We start from the raw sequence: 17019 nt of genomic DNA on the forward strand, positions 1-17019 counted from the left end.
CTCTGAGGGAGGGGGTGAAGCCCCCTGTAGGGGAACAGCAGTAGGGGAGGCCTGGGGGCACGCAAGGGGGCTGAGCCCCTCATATCTCGCAGATGAAGGGCAGCTTCCTCTTGCAGTGCACGCTCCTCCAGAGCCCATCTGGGGAGAGAAGAGGGGGGATCAGCCCATGGTCCACCAGCACCCCCACCCCCAGGGACCCCCTCCAGCCCCAGGGATAGTCCCCCAGGTACCTTATAACAGCCCCCCAGTGTCACCTCCCCATCCCGAGCCCCTCAGCACCCTCCCCCCATCATGGGCAGGGGCTAGGCAAGCGCCCCCCTGGACCCCTCCATGGAGCCCCCACTGACTGTTGGTGCAGAGAGCGGTGCAGAAGCGGCGGCCGGGCAGGGGGTGCCCGCGCACCCACCGGCTGTAGTTCCAGGGGCTCCGGTCGGTCCAGTGACAATTCGGGAATGGGATCTGCCAGGGGAGAAAGGCTGTGGGGACCCCCAGCACTGGGAGACAGTGGGATGGGAATGGGACATCCAGGATGGGCATTAGGGATACTGGGACAAGGCTGGAGCACCCAGGTGGGCACTAGGGTGGAGTTGTAGCTCTCTTGGTGGGCACTGAGAGCACTGCGAACGGGATCAAGGAACCCAGGTTGTGCACTGGGAATCGTGGTGCGGGGCTGGGACACCTGGGGTGGGCACTGGGGACACTGGGAGGAGACAGGGTGCCCCGAGGCCAGGGTGGGGGGTGCATGGTGGGGTCCTTACTGCGGGCTGGCTGACGGCACCGATCCAGACCAGGCCGGCATTGGTGTGCCGGCGTGCCAGGAGCAGCAGGAAAGTGTTGGTGCGGGAATCGTGGATCGAGGCCAAGCGCCCGTGGAAGCGCCGGGCACAGATGCACTGCAGGGACACGGCTGTCATGGGGGGCACCGGTGTGCCCACCCCGACTCCCCTCCCAACCCACCCCACCCCATCCCACCTGCGCACGGCGGAAGGTGCGGTAGCTGGTGCTGATGACGTAGTGGCAGGTGGCGGTGCCTGGCATGCTGGGGACACCGGGTGCCTGCTTGTCACTGGCCCCCCGGCACCCGCTGTACTCCTCGGGCATCTCCAGCTCTGTCACATCCTCCTCATCCTCCACTGCAGGGCTGGCAAGAGCTGGGGATGCTGGCTGGGTCACCCTGGGATCAGGGATGTCCCCAGGGTGTCCCTATGGGCAGGTGGGGGTGTGGGGGGCACTCACCGGAGCGGCTGACGGGAACTGTGCCCAGCAGGGCCAGGGCAATCAGCAGGCAGGGCCGCATGGCACAGGGACACTGGGGACACCACTAGCACCCTTGGGAGATCCCAGAGCGCCATCACTCTTGGCCACCCTGGGGACACCCCATGGGCCCTCTGCCACCCCCAGCATCACCCTGTCCTCCCCATGTCCCCTCAAAACCCCCCCACATCCCCCCTGTCCCTCTGCCATCCCCAGTGCCACACGGTGCCCTGTCCCCTCTGCCACCCCCAGTGCCACCCTCACAGACCCCAGCCCTCCTTGTGCCCACCATGTGCCCAGTTCTTCACTTCCCACCCTTGGGTCACTCCCTCCCCTGGGCATCCTGTGCCATTCTGTCCCCCACCATGCTGCCTTCACCCCTGGCACCCAGAGCCCCCCCAGTGCCAGACTCAGGAACCCCCAACCCTGTCAGCTGAGAGCTGAGCCCATTCACGTGTCCCTGTCTCCGCTCCTCACCTGGGTCTTGGGGAGCTATGCCCACTGCCGCCCTTATATTGGTGACAGGGACACATGCCCCCAACCACAGCCTTGTGACATCCCCAACCACCAACTGTTGGGGACATGGTGGGGGAAACCCCAGGAGGGCTCTGCCAGCACCCTGCCCAGCCAGTGCCACAGCCTGGGGTGTGCTTGGTCCAGGGGAGGTGCTGTGGGGTTTGGGGTGCAGGGTGTGGGGAGGGGATTGTGGGAGTTTGGGGGGCAGGTTGACAGTGCAGGGGCTCAGGGAGGTTGGGGTACAGGGGCTGAAGGGGTTGGGGTGCAGGGGTGCACAGGGCATGGAGATAAGGATTGGGCTGCAGAGTCCTCGGAGGGGGGCTGTGAGTGCTCAGCTGTGGGCCAGAGGGCTGGTCAGGGGAATGGGAGATTTAGGGGGGGGCTCAAGGGGATCTGTGGGCAAACGGCCAGGCCGGACCCAGGGGGCCACGGCCGTTGGAAAGGAAATGGCCCTTGGGCAAGCATGGCTGGCGGGAGATGGTATCAGCGCCCCAACATCCCCTCAGCACCTCCAGCACCCCCACCCCATACACCCGCCTTGCACCCCTCAAACTGGAGCAGCCCCCACCCCTGCACCCCCCAGCACCCACCCTCTGCCTTGGGCACCCCCCAGCCTACAGCCCCCCCTCCCTGGGGGCCATGTGTGTCCCACTGCGGGCAAGGACTCCCTCCCCCCCAGTTTCACCCCAATGTCCCCATGGTGTCCCCCAGGGCCAGGCTGGGTGGCGCAAGGCTGTGGTGGTGACATGTGGCTTTGTCCCCCCTATAAGGGGGACAACGGGCAGAGCCCCCGAGACCCTAGGTGAGGAGCGGGGATGGGGACAGGGAGAGGGACATCAGAGTGGGCTCAGCCCCTGGCTGCTGGGGTGGGAACCAGGGGTGGGCATCCCTGAGGCTGGGACAAGGGTACTGGGGGACATGGGGGTCTCTAAGATGCCAGGAGTACATGGGAGTGGCACAGGGGATGGTGGAGGGACAGTGGGGATATGGGGCACAGAGGGGCAGGATGGGGTGAGGGACACAAGGTGGAACTGGGGGTGGCAGTAGGACAGTGGGGACATGGGGGATGGCAGAAGGGCCACAGAGAGAACAGATTGTTACCAAGGGTGGCAGAGGGGATCTGGACCGTGGTGGGGGGTGACAGGGTGACTGAGCTGTGGCATCTCCAGAGGGTGCTGGTGGTGTCCCCAGTGTCCCTGTGTGTCCCAGTGCCATGTGGCCATGCCTGCTGCTCGCTCTCGCCCTGCTGGGCACTGTCCCTGCCAGCCACCCTGGTGAGTGTCCCCCTGCCCCACTGAGGGCCCCCACACCCCTGCCCGCTCCCAGGGACACCCTGGGGACACCCTCAGTCCCTGCCACCCCAGTGCCATGCCCACACCACCAGTGCCACATGCCTGGGGATGGCAGTGGGTGGCAGAGGGACCCCGGTACCAACCCTTCCCCTGCTGTGCCCTGCAGCCCCCCGCCAGCCCCAGGGGGTCCCCGCTGGTGACACCGCCCAGCTGTACTATGCCGTGGTGAAGAAGCTGCACACCTACTCGGGTGCCCAGGTAAGGGGACATGGGCACAGGGGGCGTGGAGTGTACCAGGATGCCAGGCCACACCCGTGCCACGGCAGCACTGCCGGGACGTGCCCATGAGCACAGGTGGGTGCCTGGTGCCAGCCCGTGCCCGTCCCCCAGCGCTACTGCCAGGACGTGTACCGGGGCCAGCTGGCCTCCGTGCACAGCGCTGCCCGCAACCAGGAGCTGCAGAAACTGGCACGAACCTACCGCATCATCATTGCACCCTGGATTGGAGCTGTCACCAGCTGCAGGGTGAGGGGACTCCGGGGACAAGGGGCTGCCAAAGGGGTGCTGGGGGCTGCTTTGCGGGGTGAGAGGCTGGGGTTGCTTTGTGGGGGATGAGCCTGGGGCTGGAGGCTGGGTTTTGAGGCATGAGGGGCTGGCTATTGGTTGCTGGGGCTGGTTTTTGGGGTTGAGGGAGTGGGTAGGGGTGGTGGGGTCTCTCCCTGGGGACTGAGGTGTTGGCACAGCAGGCAGGGCAGTGGGAGTCCTACTGGGAGGACTCCAGCCCCTGGAACTACGCGAACTGGGCACCCACCCACCCCTTCCACATTGTCACCACCTGCACCACTCTCAGCATCCGAGGTAAGGTCACCCAGCAACTGTGTCCAGGCTTGAGGGGTGCTGGGGAGGGGAGCACAGGCTGCTGGGGCATTGGAGGCACTGTGGGGAGGGGGCTACAGGGCACTGGGTGAGCTGAGAGGAGCACCGAGGGCACTGGGAGGGGCACCGGGAAGGGTTACAGGGCACGGGGGGAGCCAAGGGGGGAAATAGGGGGCACTGGAAGTGGTTGCAGGGTACTGAGGGGCCCTGGGAACCACCCGTGGCCCTGACACTGTCCTTGTCCCCAGATGGGCTCTGGCGAAGCCGCTTCTGCTTCCAGCTGCGCCCCTTCATCTGCCAGTACTGAGCTCCTGGCACTGCCATGGCAGCCCAGTTCCTTTCCCAGTAAAGCAGAGGTGTCCTGAGCCGTGTCTGTGTGCACCAGGGGCCTGGGGACGGGGCTGGGGGCTCAAGGGGGCAGCACAGCGAGCGGAGGGAGCAGCGATGTTTATTATCCCCACCCCACTGGCACAGCACCCCCAGGCTGGTACAAAAATGGTGTTCTGGGTGTGGGGCTCAGTGTGGGGTCTCAGCGTTGATCTCAGTGCTGGGGGGGGCTGCCAGGGGGGTGCCAGCCATGCCCAGCTCCTTGGCTCGCCGCTGGCACTCGCGGGCCACCACCACGGGGCTGACAAAGGCCACCAGCACCACGGTGATGAGCCCCAAGTTCATCTGTGGAGGGAAGAGTGTCAGGGCAGGGGTCTGGGGGGGCCATCCACCCATCCCCAGTGTTAGGCCAGGACTCTTGGGGCCTAACCTCCATTTCCCCAGGAGCAGGACACCCATCCCTCTCTGGGGACAGAGAGGGATGCAGGACCCCCATTTCTCATGGCATAAGATCCCACCACTCCTGGGGGAAGGACTCCATCCCTCCCGGGGCAGCATCCCCATTTCCCCATGGGGCGGGACCTCCATTTTCCCATGAGAAGGGCCAGGATCCCCATTGTCTCAAGGGATGAGACCCCCATTTCCCCATGTGGCAAGCTCCCTTCCCTCCCAGGGCAGGACCTCCGTTTCCCCGTGGAGCAGCCCCCCAGCCCTCACTGAAGGGGCACACTCACATAGAAGGGGTCCCCCTGGAGCGGCCCCTGCACCAGGGCAACACAGGGATACTGCAGCAGGGCTACCAGCGCTGACAGTGCCATGGCCAGCCCATAGAGCTTCCCGAAGTGCTGCGGAGGAAACCTGCCGGGTACCCATGTCACCAACGGGCATCTCCTGGCACCCTGACAGCCCCACCCCAGTACCCCGTCCCGACACCTCCACAGTGTCACCTGCCACCCTCCAGTGCCACTGCCATCCCCTGCCACCCCATGCTGACCATGCCACCCTGTCTGTCCCCTGCCACACCCACAACGACGGTGTCTCCATGCCCTGCCACCCTGAGCCCTGCGTCCCCCGTGGCTGTCCCCACGCACTCACGCGATGGCCAGGAAGGCGGCGTTGCCGCCGTACAGGAAGGAGCGGCTGATGACCTGCAGCACGAAGGTGCCGAACTGGGCGGGCAGGACAGGCACGGCGGCAAACACGGAGAACAGCAGGCACAGCGCCACCGTCACCACCAGTGACAGCACCGCCGACCGCAGGTCTGCCAGCGCGGCCAGGATCCCTGTGGGCACGGGGGTCACGGCATGGGGACACGGCCCTCCCGTGTCCCTTCTCCAGGTGCCGTGGGCTCGGGCACAGTGGTGGTGGCAGCAATGAGGACACAGGGGACAGGGAGCACAGGACGGGGAGGGGTGTTACCCCCATAGTGTGGGGCCAAGGAGTGCTTCTGCTTGGGGTGAAGGGCCGTGGGGGTCAATTACCCGCGGGGCATGGGCTGGGGGCTCAGTTACCCTCGGGGTGGGGGCCCTTCCCCCGCTTGTGCCGGTCGAGGATGAGGCCGTTCCAGGGGGCACAGAGCACCCCGCAGAGCTGGGTGAAGGCGAAGGCGTTGGTGTACGTGCTCACTGTGGGGGGACAGCGTCAGGCGGGCGGGGCCGGCCCCGGGGTCCCCGCCGTGTCCCCCCCGCCGCCATGCCTTACCCAGGGCGTGGTCTCCGTGTGCAAGGTGCTCGAGCTGCGGGTTGAGGGTGCCGATGAAGAGGTAGTGGCGCAGCTGCATCACCGAGAGCCAGGCCACGTGCCAGGCGAAGAGCCACGAGCAGGCGCAGGCCCGGAACGGTGTCCCGGGGGCGTCCCCACCTGTGCAGGTGTCAGGGTGGGGCATATACAGACACACCCCCCCGGCCACACCCACACCTTGTCCCTGCCACCCGCTGGGGCCTCACAGCCACCGTTATGACCCTGCCCATTTTGTATGTCACCGTGCCCACCCTTTGACCACGCCCATACACTGCCACACCCAGCACTTCCTCATTTGCATATTCTCGCAGTCCTCCAGCCGCCCCATCAGCAGCCACGCCCACCCACCAAAAGGCCACACCAATCTATTTGCATATGCATGATGCCCTCCAACCAGGCCATGCACAGCCACGCCCCCAGGTCACACCCCTTATTTACATGGCACTGCCCACAGTCAGATGTAGTCACGCCCACCCGATCCAGCCCCTCCCCCAAATATAAGCCCCACCCCACTAAGCAGATTCCCACTCCGACACCTCGAGCTACGGGGGGTTCCAGGGGCGTCTCCTCGGGTCCGGCCTCTCCCGGGGTTTGCTTGTCCTTGTGGGCTCGGTAGGAGCGGGAACGCCGCCGGCACTGCAGCCTGCGGCAGAGCCTGTGTCACCCCGCGTCCACCTGCCGGGGCTGGACCTGCCCAGGGGACAGGACCCGCTGCCCGCAGGGTGGGACCTAGCCCCCCCAGCCCTCCTCTCCCCAGAGCACAGGCACCCCCCATACCCGTAATCGTAGTCGGGGGGCAGCGGGTAGGGGATGCGGCTGCGCGGCATCAAGAAGAGGGTGCGCAGGAGGTGCCAGGCACTGCAGGCTGCCAGGAAGAGGAACATGGCCCGCAGGGACAGCCCGTGCTCGTACAGCAGCTGGGGACAAGGACGGAGTCAGGGACAGAGACAGACTGCCAGTGGCCACCTGCTCAGGCCTTAGGTGTGTCCCTATATGCGGCCCCAGCAGTGACTCATCTGTGTCCCACACTGTGTCCCCAATACATCCGTAGATGTGAGCCAGCTGTTCCCAGCTCTGTCCTCCCCTGCCGCCACTGCCATGTCCCTCGCACCCACCTTGACGATGAGGAAGATGGCAGAGGAGGAGTCGAAGGCCCCGTTGTAGAGGGTGATGATGATGGAGCGGTAGTTCCCGAACAGGTTTCCCACCTGGCACCAAGAGACCCCTGTGTGCCATCAGAGCCCTCCCACGCCATGCAGGGTGTCCTGCCACCACATGGGTGTCAGGGTGCAGGGGGAACCCACCTGCATGTTGGTGAGGATGAGGAGGATGCCACCCACCGACAGCATGGACATGGCCGGGAAGAGCAGCACCGCCAGCTCTGGGGACACAGGGGTCAGTGGGGACAGGGGTTACCAAAGAGGTCCCCCCAGGGCTGGGGACCCCCTGGCCACAGGGTCTCACCTGGGGTGGAAAAGGCGACGAGCAGGGTCCCGCCAGTGTAGAGGGAGCTAAAGAGGACAGTGGTGACACGTGGAGACAGGAATCACAGGTGATTCCCCTCCCCCAGCCCTTTGGAAGCCAGGCCACCCCAATAACCCCCATTCTCAGCAGCCCCCAGCCGTGTCCCCCGTGTCCCCTGGCGCAGGGCTCACATGGCAATGAGGCGCGCAGCCGTGGTGCCGAAGCGGTCGAAGACGACGCCCATGGGGAAGGTCATGAAGTTGTTCATGAAGGAGCCAATGGTGAAGACCAGGGAGAACTGCTCATCCTGCCCACTGCAGTCTGGGAACGGCCATAAGTGGGGCATGGGGACATGGAGACATGGGCATGGGGACACTGGGAATACCATGGGTGTGGGGACGCAGGCACCCGGGGACACAGGTCAGCAGAGATGCAGGGGACACTGGGCATGTGGGGACACCACGGACATGATGGTACTGGAGACATGGACTGGGGGACAGTAGGCACATGAGCTTGGAGACAGCAGGGACACAGAGCACTGCAGGGCATCAGGACACCGCAGACAGCAAAGACAAAGGCACAGGAAGAGTGGGGACATGGGACAGCTAGGGGCAGCGGGAGAGCGGGATCACGAATCAGAGGACCATGGGGACACGGGGGGGTCCATACCAGACCCCAGGGTGAGGTTGGGGCTGGGGGTGGTGGAGGGCTGGCACAGCCCCTCGAAGTAGCCCAGGTCCTTGAGGACGAAGACGAGGGAGGCCCAGCCGAAGATGATGCCGCAGAAGGCGCCGCACTCCAGCAGCCCTGACAGGAGCGTCCCCAGGCGCTTGGCCAGCCCCGCGCCCCCCGCCATGGCCCCAGCCCAGGCGGCCACGGGCCCGGCCTGGCACCAGCCTGGGGCGTCTTCGCCAAGCCTGTGGGTGACAAGGGCCAGGCATCACACCGTGCTGGCACCCACCGGGGGCACGGGGACACCTGGGTGCACAGGGGCACATGGAAGCACGAGGCCAGCTGGGCAAAGGGCACCGTGGCCCCAGCTCTGCCCCCTGTCCCTGGCCACAGTGGCTGGCACCTGGCTGCCATATGCCAGGGCGCAGGTCAGGGCCCTGCAGCAGCTGGAGCTCACACACCTGGGGACAGCTGGTGACATGTGGCAGACAGCTGTTGACAGACACACACACACATTTGCAGGGGCACACACACACATTTTATAAGCACACACTCAGGTTTGCAGGTATGCACACCTGCACCGTGCCTGCTGATTCCCATCCTGCACCCCTCACCCACCTGCACGAGGCCAGGCCCTCCTGTTGTCACTGTCATCTTCACTGCTGCCCTGCAGTCTGACCCCCAGCAATGTGGCTGGGACACATCTCCACACCCCCAGTGACTCCCCCCTAACTCCCGGGAGCACATTCAGGTCCCCCAGGCTGCCGGTCCCCGATAGTGCCTTGGGCCCCCTGATAGTACCTTGGGCCCCCCGATGGGGGCTCAGTCCCCTCACTGTGCCAGGACCCCCCTGTGCTGTCCCTCTTGCCCCGAGCCAGCCTGGCCCAGGACCTGGCACAACCCTGGGGACACTGGCACACTGCTAGGCACCCTGGTGCGTGCTCTGGTGACACGCCCCTGGGAACACCAACATCCTCCAAGGGACACCAGCAACCCCAGGGGACCTGACACAAGCCTGGGGACACTGGCACACTGCTGCACACCTTGGTGTGAGCACTGGGGACACCACAACAACACACCTCACCCCAGGGACACCAGCACCCAGCTGGGGACCTGGCACGGCCCTTGGGAAACTGGCACTCTTCCTGGTGATGCTGGCACAGCCCCTGGGGACATTGGCAGCCCCTCAGGGACACCAACACACCCTCCCCCCTGGGGCCTGGCACAGTGCTTGGGAAACTGGGACAATCCCTGGAGGTGCTGGCACAGGGACACAGGCACACTGCAGGGACAGTGACACACCCCCCAGGGCCCCAGCACAGGCCCTGAGGCCCTCCCTTGGGGACCCTGGCACAGCCCTCAGGGACACTGTCACATCTCTGGGACCCTGCCACCCCCTGGGGGATCCTGTCATGTCCCCAGAAATCCCCTCACACTGCTGGGGACCGTGACATGTCTCCTGGGGACACTGTTACCCCAAGCACTGCGCTGCCCTGGGGGCTGTCACCATGCTGGGGCTGACAACAGGTCACCCCACAAAGCAGCTCGGACTCCCCCGTGACCCACAGCTGGGTGCCAAGGGCACCAAGGCCACATCACCCCCAGCTCACTGTCCTCCGTGTCTCCCCACCTCCCTCAGCCACACACAGCCTGGCCTTGCTGCCCCTGTCACCGTGTCACTGCCCAGGGTCTGTCGCTGTCCCGCTGCCCTGCCCGCTGTAATGAGGGTAATGAGCGTCATTATAGTGACCAGCAGCTACAGATTAACCTGCACAGAGCCGGGGGGGCCGGCTCGGGGGGGGGGGACCTGTACTGTTCTTAGCCACTCAGGGGGCTAAAAATAGTACAGGCAGGGGCTGTGACAGCAGGTGGGGGCACCGGGGCTCCCTGACATGTGGGGGTCACTGCCTGGGGCACCCCGAGCCACTCACTAAGGGTGCCAGCCACTGGGCCTGACTGGGGTGTCCTGGACATGCTGTCCCTGCCAGCCACACGGGTGTGTCCCCTCAGCAGTGACCCCTCCATACCGGTGAGACCCCCCCCCCCATACCGGTGAGACCCCCACATGCTGGTGAGCCCCCCACGAGGGAGCAGGAGGCTCCGCCTCGGGTCGGGGTTCGCAGCATCAGTGATCTGTCCCCTCTGTCCCTGCTGTGTCCCCCCAGCTCCCCCCGGCCGTGAAGGGGCAGGCGGGGTCACAGGACCTCCGGGGGCTGCCCTACGGCTGGGTGCCCCTCCCCACCCCGCTGCCCCTGAGGGACGCGGTGTCCTGGGGCGGGCACTGTCCGCGGCCTCCGGAGCAGGGGCAGCCCCGGCCGCGGGGACTTGGCCCGCACACGTGTGGCGGGGGGGACACACGCGTGTCCCGGGGCTGGGCAGCCGTGGGGCTCCGCCGTGCCGGCCCCCCGAGCCCCCCCCACGGCCCCGGGGCCGACGCGGCTCCGCCACACGTACCCCCGGCACCGCCCCGGCCAGCCTGGCCACCCCGGCCACCCGCACCGCCACCACGCCGAGCCCAGCCCGGCAGACCGCGGGGCCAGGGCCCTCGGTCCCCCCTCTTCCGCAAGCTCCCGTCCTGGTCACAACCCCCTCCCGCCGCCGCTCCGTGTCCATCCGGGCCCCTCCACGCCCCGCGGCTCCTCCTGCCGCATCCCCGCGCCGCTCACCCGCCTCCCGCCCGGCCCGGCGGGGAGGGGACCGGGCTCTCCCCGCCCCGGCGCTCCCTGTGCTCTCGGTGCTCTCGGTGCCTCCGGTGCCGCGGCCCCTCCCGGCCCCCCCCCCCACCGCGGGCGGAGCAGAGCGGAGCTGCCGGGCCTGGCCGGGCCCCGCCCCCGGGCCCGGCCGTTCGGGGGGGCGCGGGAGGCGGCCTCGGTGGAGCGGCCCCGGTCACCCGTGGGTCCGCCCAGGAGGGGCCGTCCCGGCACGGAGCCCTTCCCCGCCGTTCCTCCCCCCGCGGGTGGGCCCTCGGCCTGTCCAGGTGTGACACTTTACCTGCCGCCCGCTCCCAAGGTGCGCCCACGGTGGCGCCACTCTCGGGCCACCCTCGGGTCGCCCTTCTGGTCACTCTTGGGCCAGTTCTCAGTGATGCTTGGGTCACCCCTTAGGCCATTCCTGGACACCCCAGGACTACCCTTGGGCTATCCCTGGGCCACTACCGCTGTGCCATCCCAGAGCCATTCCCATGCCACCCCTCTGTGTTGTGCTATGTCCCCTGGCTGTCCCTGGTCCCCCACCCCCTGCCTTCGCCCCGCCCCGACACTGCTGTCCCTCCTGTCACCCTCCCCTCCACATCCTCTCCTCTGTCCCTCTGTCCATCCACCAGTGCTTGCAGCCACCCGGTCTGTCCCCACCTGTCCCCACTGCTGCAGCTTCTCATCTGCTCTGCCAGCTGCCCTTCTGTTTGTTCATCACCCGTCCATCTGTCCATCACCCATCCATCTGTCTGTCACCCATCCATCTGTCCATCATCGGTCTGTCACCTGTCCATCTGTCCTTCTCCAATCACAACTCTATCCATCCTATCCATCTGTCCCACAACCATCCAGCTGCCCATTACCTGCCCTTCCCTCCACCTGTCCATCTGTCTGTCCTCCCCATCCCTCACCCATCTCTCCATTCGTCCACCCCATCTCCAGATGTTCTCCGTGCATCTATCTGTCCATCTGTCCTTCTCTCCTTCTGTCCACCTGTCCATCAATCCATCCTCCACCTCTCAGTCCACCCATCTGTCCCCTCCTTCCATCTATCCTCCACCGTCCATCCGTCCGTCCGTCCCCTCCCTACCCACCCTGTCCCAGCTCTCCAGCGGGTGGGCACCAGCACCCGCAGCCCCCCGGGCGGGCTTCCCCTCCCCGGCGCAGATCGGCGCTGTCCGGCCGGGGGCTCCGCGGTCGGGCTGGGGGCACGGGCGGGGGGAGCGGATGGCGGCCCCTGAGTCAGCCCCGCGCCGCCTACGCCCCCTCCCACGGCTGCCGCCGCACCAGCTTGTGGCATTTCGCTCGCCGGAGACGGCGCCGCAAACACGCGCCGGTGCCAGCCGGTGCCGGTGCCGCCGCAGCCCGCGCGGCCACGCGTGTCCCCCCACGCGCGGCACCGGCGCGGGGCCGGTGCATCCTGCACCGCTGCCACCCGCTCTGCCCCGGGCCAGGCGGCGCCGCGGTGGCACCACGGACAGCGCCGGTCCGGCACCGCGAACAGCGCCGTGGTCCCGCGTGGGTGCGGACCACCGCCCCCCGCGCCCTCCCGGCGGCTCGCTGGGTGCGGGGCTCCCGGCCCCGCCGCACCCACCCCGGGGACAGCCCCCGCGGGGTCCCGCCGTCCATGAGGGCACCAAAGCCCGGCGCCGGTGCAGGGATCGTGGGACAGAGGGAGGGAGGGAGAGAGGGAGGGAGGGAGGGACGGACGGACGGACGGACGGACGGACGGAGACCACTCTCCGTGTCCCGCGCTCACAGCTCCCCACGCGACCCCCGCGCCCTTTCCCTGTGGGGGGAGCCCATCACACCCCCGTGTCCCCGTTGGGGGTCCCCTCCTGAGTCCCGCAGGGCGTGGCCCCCGAGGGCGCCCGCAGCGCGTCCCCCGCCGTCCCCGCCATCCCCGCCGGGAGTCCCTGTGCCCACCCGTGTCCCGCCTGGGGCGGGCCAGCCCGGGAAGGGTTAAACGGCGGGGCCGGCGCGGGGGGCGGAGCGGCCGCCCCGGGATAAGGCGCGGCGCGGGGAGGGCTCAGCCCCACGGAGCCGCGGGCAGCGCCGCGCCGAGCCCACCCGTGCCCGAGCCCGAGCCCACCCGTGCCATGCCCCGGGGCGGCGGCGGCTGCTGCTCCCGGCGGCGCGGCGGGGGCGAAGGGGGCGAGCAGCCCCCCCCGGCACCGGCCATGACCCCGCGGGTGGGCAGCGCCTGAGCGGCCGCCCCGCCATGCGGCCCCCCACGGCTCGGGACCTGCCCCCAGGTAGGCGCGGGGTCGGGCGGGGTCCCACGGGTGTCGGGTGGACCCTGGGGTGCCACCCGGAGACCTCGGTCCCGGCTCGGGGCGCCCCGCGGCGCTCGGGGTGCGGGCGCCCCGGGGTGAGTGGGGAGCCCCCGGTGCGCGGGGACCCCGGGGCCGCCCCGGAACTCGCGGCCCGGCGCGGGGGCGCAGTCCCGGGGCACCCCACGTTGAGTTACCCGCGACCCCCGGCTGCCCGGCGCGAGGGTGCCCCGCGACCCACGAGGTGCCTGCTGCCAGCCCAGCCCGAGGTGTGGCTGTCTCACGACCCCCGGGGTGGCCGGTGCCACCCCGGGACCTCCAGCCCGGCGTGGGAGTACCCCATGACACGTGGGTACTCGCTGCTATCCCCGGCCCCCCGGGGCAGCGTGGGGGTGCCCCACGAACCCCGGCACGCCCTGTGCAGCACCGGCGTGCGTAGCCCGGCTTCCGGGCGCTCCACGATCCACGGGGTACCCGGTGCCGCCCCAAGACCCCCAGCCTGTGTGCGGGTACCCCACGATCCCCAGCGGGGTGTGCCCCACGACTCAGGGGGTACGCGGTGCCACCCTTGGGCCCCCAGCCCGGCGTGGAAACGCCCCACAGTTCCCCGTGTGGGCACCGCGGGGAGCCGGGAGCGCCCGGGTCACGCCGCGGGTGGATGCCGCGGGTCTGTGGGGTACCCGCAACTACCGGGGTGGGGGGGTTTAGCACCCGGGGGGGGGGAAGCTGAGAACCGGTGACTTCAGCTCCCAACTGAGTCAGCCCGCGGCGTGGGGGAGTGACAGATGGGACGCGGGTGGGGGGCGCACGCCGGCACGGGGCGCCGGGGGAGGGGGGCGGCGCTGAGCAGATGCGCCGGACGCCTCCGTGGGTGGGTGGGGGGTGGGTACCCCCCCAACTCGCGGAGCACCGGCAGAGGGGAAGGGAGGGAAGGGGGCGGTGGGACCCCTCGGTGCATCTCCGGTGTGACCTCCGGTGCACCGGAGGGTCCCACCGCCCCCCTCCTTCCTCTCCCCTCCCCCGGTAGCGGCGACTGGGCGCATCCACGCATCCCCGGGCGTGGATCCAGGCCGCCGGGCTGAATTATGGATGAAGCTCTCGGGTTGCAGCCTGAGGGGGGGGATGGACACGGGTGGGGGGGGGGAGAAGGGGGGGATGCTGAACACCCGGAGCGGCGGCGCGTGTCGTCAGCCCGCGCCCACGCGTGCCCCGCCCCACACGTGGCCGCGGCACGCGCGCACGTGGCACCGCCCCGTTTGGGGAGGGGGCACGGACCCCCCCCCAGACTGGGGTGAGGGGGGTCCCAGGGGTCTGTGACCCTGTGAGGGGTTCTGGTGCACCGTGGGGCGGGCACGGTCCCGCGGGAGTGTGGCCACGGCAGGGGTGGTCAGGGGGCTTTGGGGGTCCCTGGGGCGCAGCCCCAGTAGCAGGAGCAGCCCCAGAAGGTCGCAGGTGGACAGCCCCTTTTTGGGGTGCCCAGCCTTGGTGCTGTGCAGCAGCACAGCCCTGGGGGGTCTCTGGGGACCACAGTCCTATGGGCTGATGTGGGTCTGGGGGCTGCAAAGGGCACTCAGTGCTACGGGGTGTCATGACCTTGGGATTCTCCTCGCGGTTTGTGGTCCAAGGGATCTCCTGTGGGGACCATGGCCGTGTGGGTGGGCATGGCCTTGCAGGGTGCCTGGGGAGACATGGAACTCACGGGCCTCCTGGGGGCCATTGCCCTGAGGGTGGGCACCGTCCCCTCCCTCTGGGTGTCCAGCCCTACAGGGTGGTGATGACCTTGGCGTTCTCCTGGGGAACCGTGGCCCTATGGAGCTGGCATGGCTTTGGAGGGCTTCTAGGAGTGCCCAGCCCTAGGGGTTGTCATGACCTTGGGGTTCTCCTGGGCAACCGCTGCCCTAAGGGTGGGTTCAGTCCTGGGGGCCTCCTTGGGGTGCCCAACCCTATGGAACGATCAGGACCTTGGGACTCTCCTAAGGAACCACGGCTCGATGGGGTGGGCACGGCCCTGGGGGGCTCCTAGAGCCGTCTGTGGGCCCCGGGACGTCCCTGGAGTGCCACGGCCAGGCGGGTGGGCACGGCCCCGGGAGGGCACAGCTCTGTGGGCTGCGGTGGCCGGGGGGCTGCGGGGGGCGGGCGGCGGCGGCGCGGGGGTCGGGGAGCGCGGTGCCCCGCGCTGACGCCCCGCTGTGCCCTCAGGCGGGCGCCCGGCGGCCCTGCTGCTGCTGGCGGCGCTGGTGTGGGTGCCCGGCGGGGCTCCCGCCTGCCCCGCGCTCTGCACCTGCTACGTCTCGCCGCCCACCGTCAGCTGCCAGGCCAACAACTTCTCCTCGGTGCCCGCGGGGCTCCCGCCCGGCGCCCGCCGCCTCTTCCTGCAGAACAACGTCATCGGGGCGCTGCGGGCGGGCACCTTCGGGCCCAGCACCGTCACCCTCTGGCTCTACTCCAACAACATCTCCTCCATCCAGCCGGGCACCTTCCGCCACCTGCCCGCCCTGGAGGAGCTCGACCTGGGTGACAACCCGCACCTCCGCGTCCTGGCCCCCGACACCTTCCACGGCCTCCACCGCCTCCAGGCCCTGCACCTGTACCGGTGCCGGCTGGCCAACCTGCCCAGCGGCATCTTCCGCGGCCTCCGCAGCCTCCAGTACCTCTACCTGCAGGAGAACGGGCTGCTCTACCTCCAGGTGGGTGAGCAGGGGGCTGGGCGATGCCTCCAGGGCACAGAGGTGGGACTGGGCAGGGTGATGGGTGACAAGCCATGGAGACAGGATGTGGGACACGGTAGTGCTGACACGGCCAGGATGTGAGGCAGGGACAGGAGATGCTGAGGGAGTGGGGTGATGGCCGTGGGGCAGGACCATGGGTGACACCAGCATGTCAGGGACACGGGACAAGATCTTGCACGATGCTCGTGGAGCAGGGACACAGGAGAGGGTGTCGGGCGATGCTGGCAGGACTAAGCCCCATGGCAGGGCGGGCTCTGTGGGGCCCACACCAGCGGCTCTCCAGGTGATGCCCACCAGGCAGGGCCACAGAAGAGCACAGTGGGCCCCCACCCCACGCCCACTCCTCTCCCATTGCCCGCAGGACGACCTCTTTGCCGACCTGGCCAACCTGAGCCACCTCTTCCTGCACGGCAACCGGCTGCGGGCGCTGTCGGAGGGCGTCTTCCGGGGGCTGTCGAGCCTGGACCGCCTGCTGCTGCACGCCAACCGGCTGGCAGCCATCCACCGCCGCGCCTTCGGGGGGCTGGCGCGCCTCACCATCCTCTACCTGTTCAACAACAGCCTGGTGGCCCTGCCCGGGGACCCGCTGGCCGCGCTGCCCTCGCTCCAGTTCCTGCGCCTCAACGCCAACCCCTGGGCCTGCGACTGCCGTGCGCGCCCGCTCTGGGCCTGGTTCCGCCGCACGCGTGTCTCCAGCTCCCCGGTGCCGTGCGCCAGCCCCCCGCACCGCCGCGGCACCGACCTGCGCCACCTCCGCCCCCGCGACTTCGACGCCTGCCCCGAGGACGACGACGACGACGAGGACATGGAAGATGGCAACGGTGGCAACGGGGTGGCGGTGATGGGCACCCCGGGGCGGGCGCTGGGTCGCCCCGGCACCCTCCCGGCCGCGCCGCCCTCCGCCTTCTACCGCGACGGGCTGCCCCCCCACGACCTGCGGGGACCCCAGCCCCGGCCGCCCCCCCCGTCCCGTGACTCCCGCGGGCCCCCCGAGGACGCCAGCTGCCCCCACGACCCCTGTGCCCCCATGGCCGCCGCCGCGCCCCACCGGCCCCCCGCCCTCCTGCCCCTCCTGGCTCTGATCCTGCCCCGACTCTGAGCCCCCCTCGGCGCCCCCGGGGGTCCCGGCTCCTCGGGGCGCCCGTGCCCCCCTTCTCCCCAGGGGAGGCCTCAAGAACTGTGG

The 17019-nt window shown here is 68.9% G+C and overlaps 4 protein-coding genes across 5 annotated transcripts; 2 read left to right on the plus strand and 2 right to left on the minus strand.

The window, feature by feature from the left end:
- Positions 1–79: 79 nt before the first annotated feature.
- On the minus strand, positions 80–1538 carry PRG2 (proteoglycan 2, pro eosinophil major basic protein). The gene is made up of 5 exons (XM_059848675.1): positions 1237–1538; positions 973–1151; positions 759–893; positions 348–459; positions 80–138 (listed from the first exon to the last, which is right to left on the minus strand). The coding sequence occupies exons 1-5, from the start codon at positions 1295–1297 to the stop codon at positions 80–82; spliced, it is 546 nt and encodes a 181-aa protein (XP_059704658.1). The 5' UTR covers positions 1298–1538.
- Positions 1539–2764: 1226 nt separating this feature from the next.
- On the plus strand, positions 2765–4303 carry LOC132328657 (proteoglycan 3-like). 2 transcript variants are annotated; one of them, XM_059848673.1, is made up of 5 exons: positions 2765–3044; positions 3229–3320; positions 3453–3587; positions 3806–3920; positions 4187–4303. In XM_059848673.1, exons 1-5 carry the CDS (start codon positions 2984–2986, stop codon positions 4243–4245), a joined length of 462 nt encoding a protein of 153 aa, XP_059704656.1. In that variant the 5' UTR covers positions 2765–2983; the 3' UTR covers positions 4246–4303. The 2 variants fall into 2 exon arrangements, with proteins under 2 accessions (XP_059704656.1, XP_059704657.1); XM_059848674.1 differs by having other exon boundaries at positions 2772–3044; positions 3809–3920.
- A 66-nt stretch (positions 4304–4369) lies between these two features.
- On the minus strand, positions 4370–10912 carry SLC43A3 (solute carrier family 43 member 3). Its single transcript, XM_059848672.1, has 13 exons — positions 10808–10912; positions 8139–8386; positions 7661–7790; positions 7470–7516; positions 7310–7386; positions 7121–7213; positions 6783–6922; positions 6542–6648; positions 5967–6125; positions 5777–5890; positions 5361–5547; positions 5000–5123; positions 4370–4610 (listed from the first exon to the last, which is right to left on the minus strand). Exons 2-13 carry the CDS (start codon positions 8323–8325, stop codon positions 4455–4457), a joined length of 1521 nt encoding a protein of 506 aa, XP_059704655.1. The 5' UTR covers positions 8326–8386; positions 10808–10912; the 3' UTR covers positions 4370–4454.
- Positions 10913–13055: 2143 nt separating this feature from the next.
- On the plus strand, positions 13056–16935 carry RTN4RL2 (reticulon 4 receptor like 2). Its single transcript, XM_059848140.1, has 5 exons — positions 13056–13584; positions 13688–13801; positions 14135–14398; positions 15307–15794; positions 16198–16935. Exons 1-5 carry the CDS (start codon positions 13056–13058, stop codon positions 16933–16935), a joined length of 2133 nt encoding a protein of 710 aa, XP_059704123.1.
- Positions 16936–17019: the final 84 nt, after the last annotated feature.

Source organism: Haemorhous mexicanus, chromosome 6 (genome assembly GCF_027477595.1).
Source record: "Haemorhous mexicanus isolate bHaeMex1 chromosome 6, bHaeMex1.pri, whole genome shotgun sequence".
NCBI lineage: Eukaryota > Metazoa > Chordata > Aves > Passeriformes > Fringillidae > Haemorhous > Haemorhous mexicanus.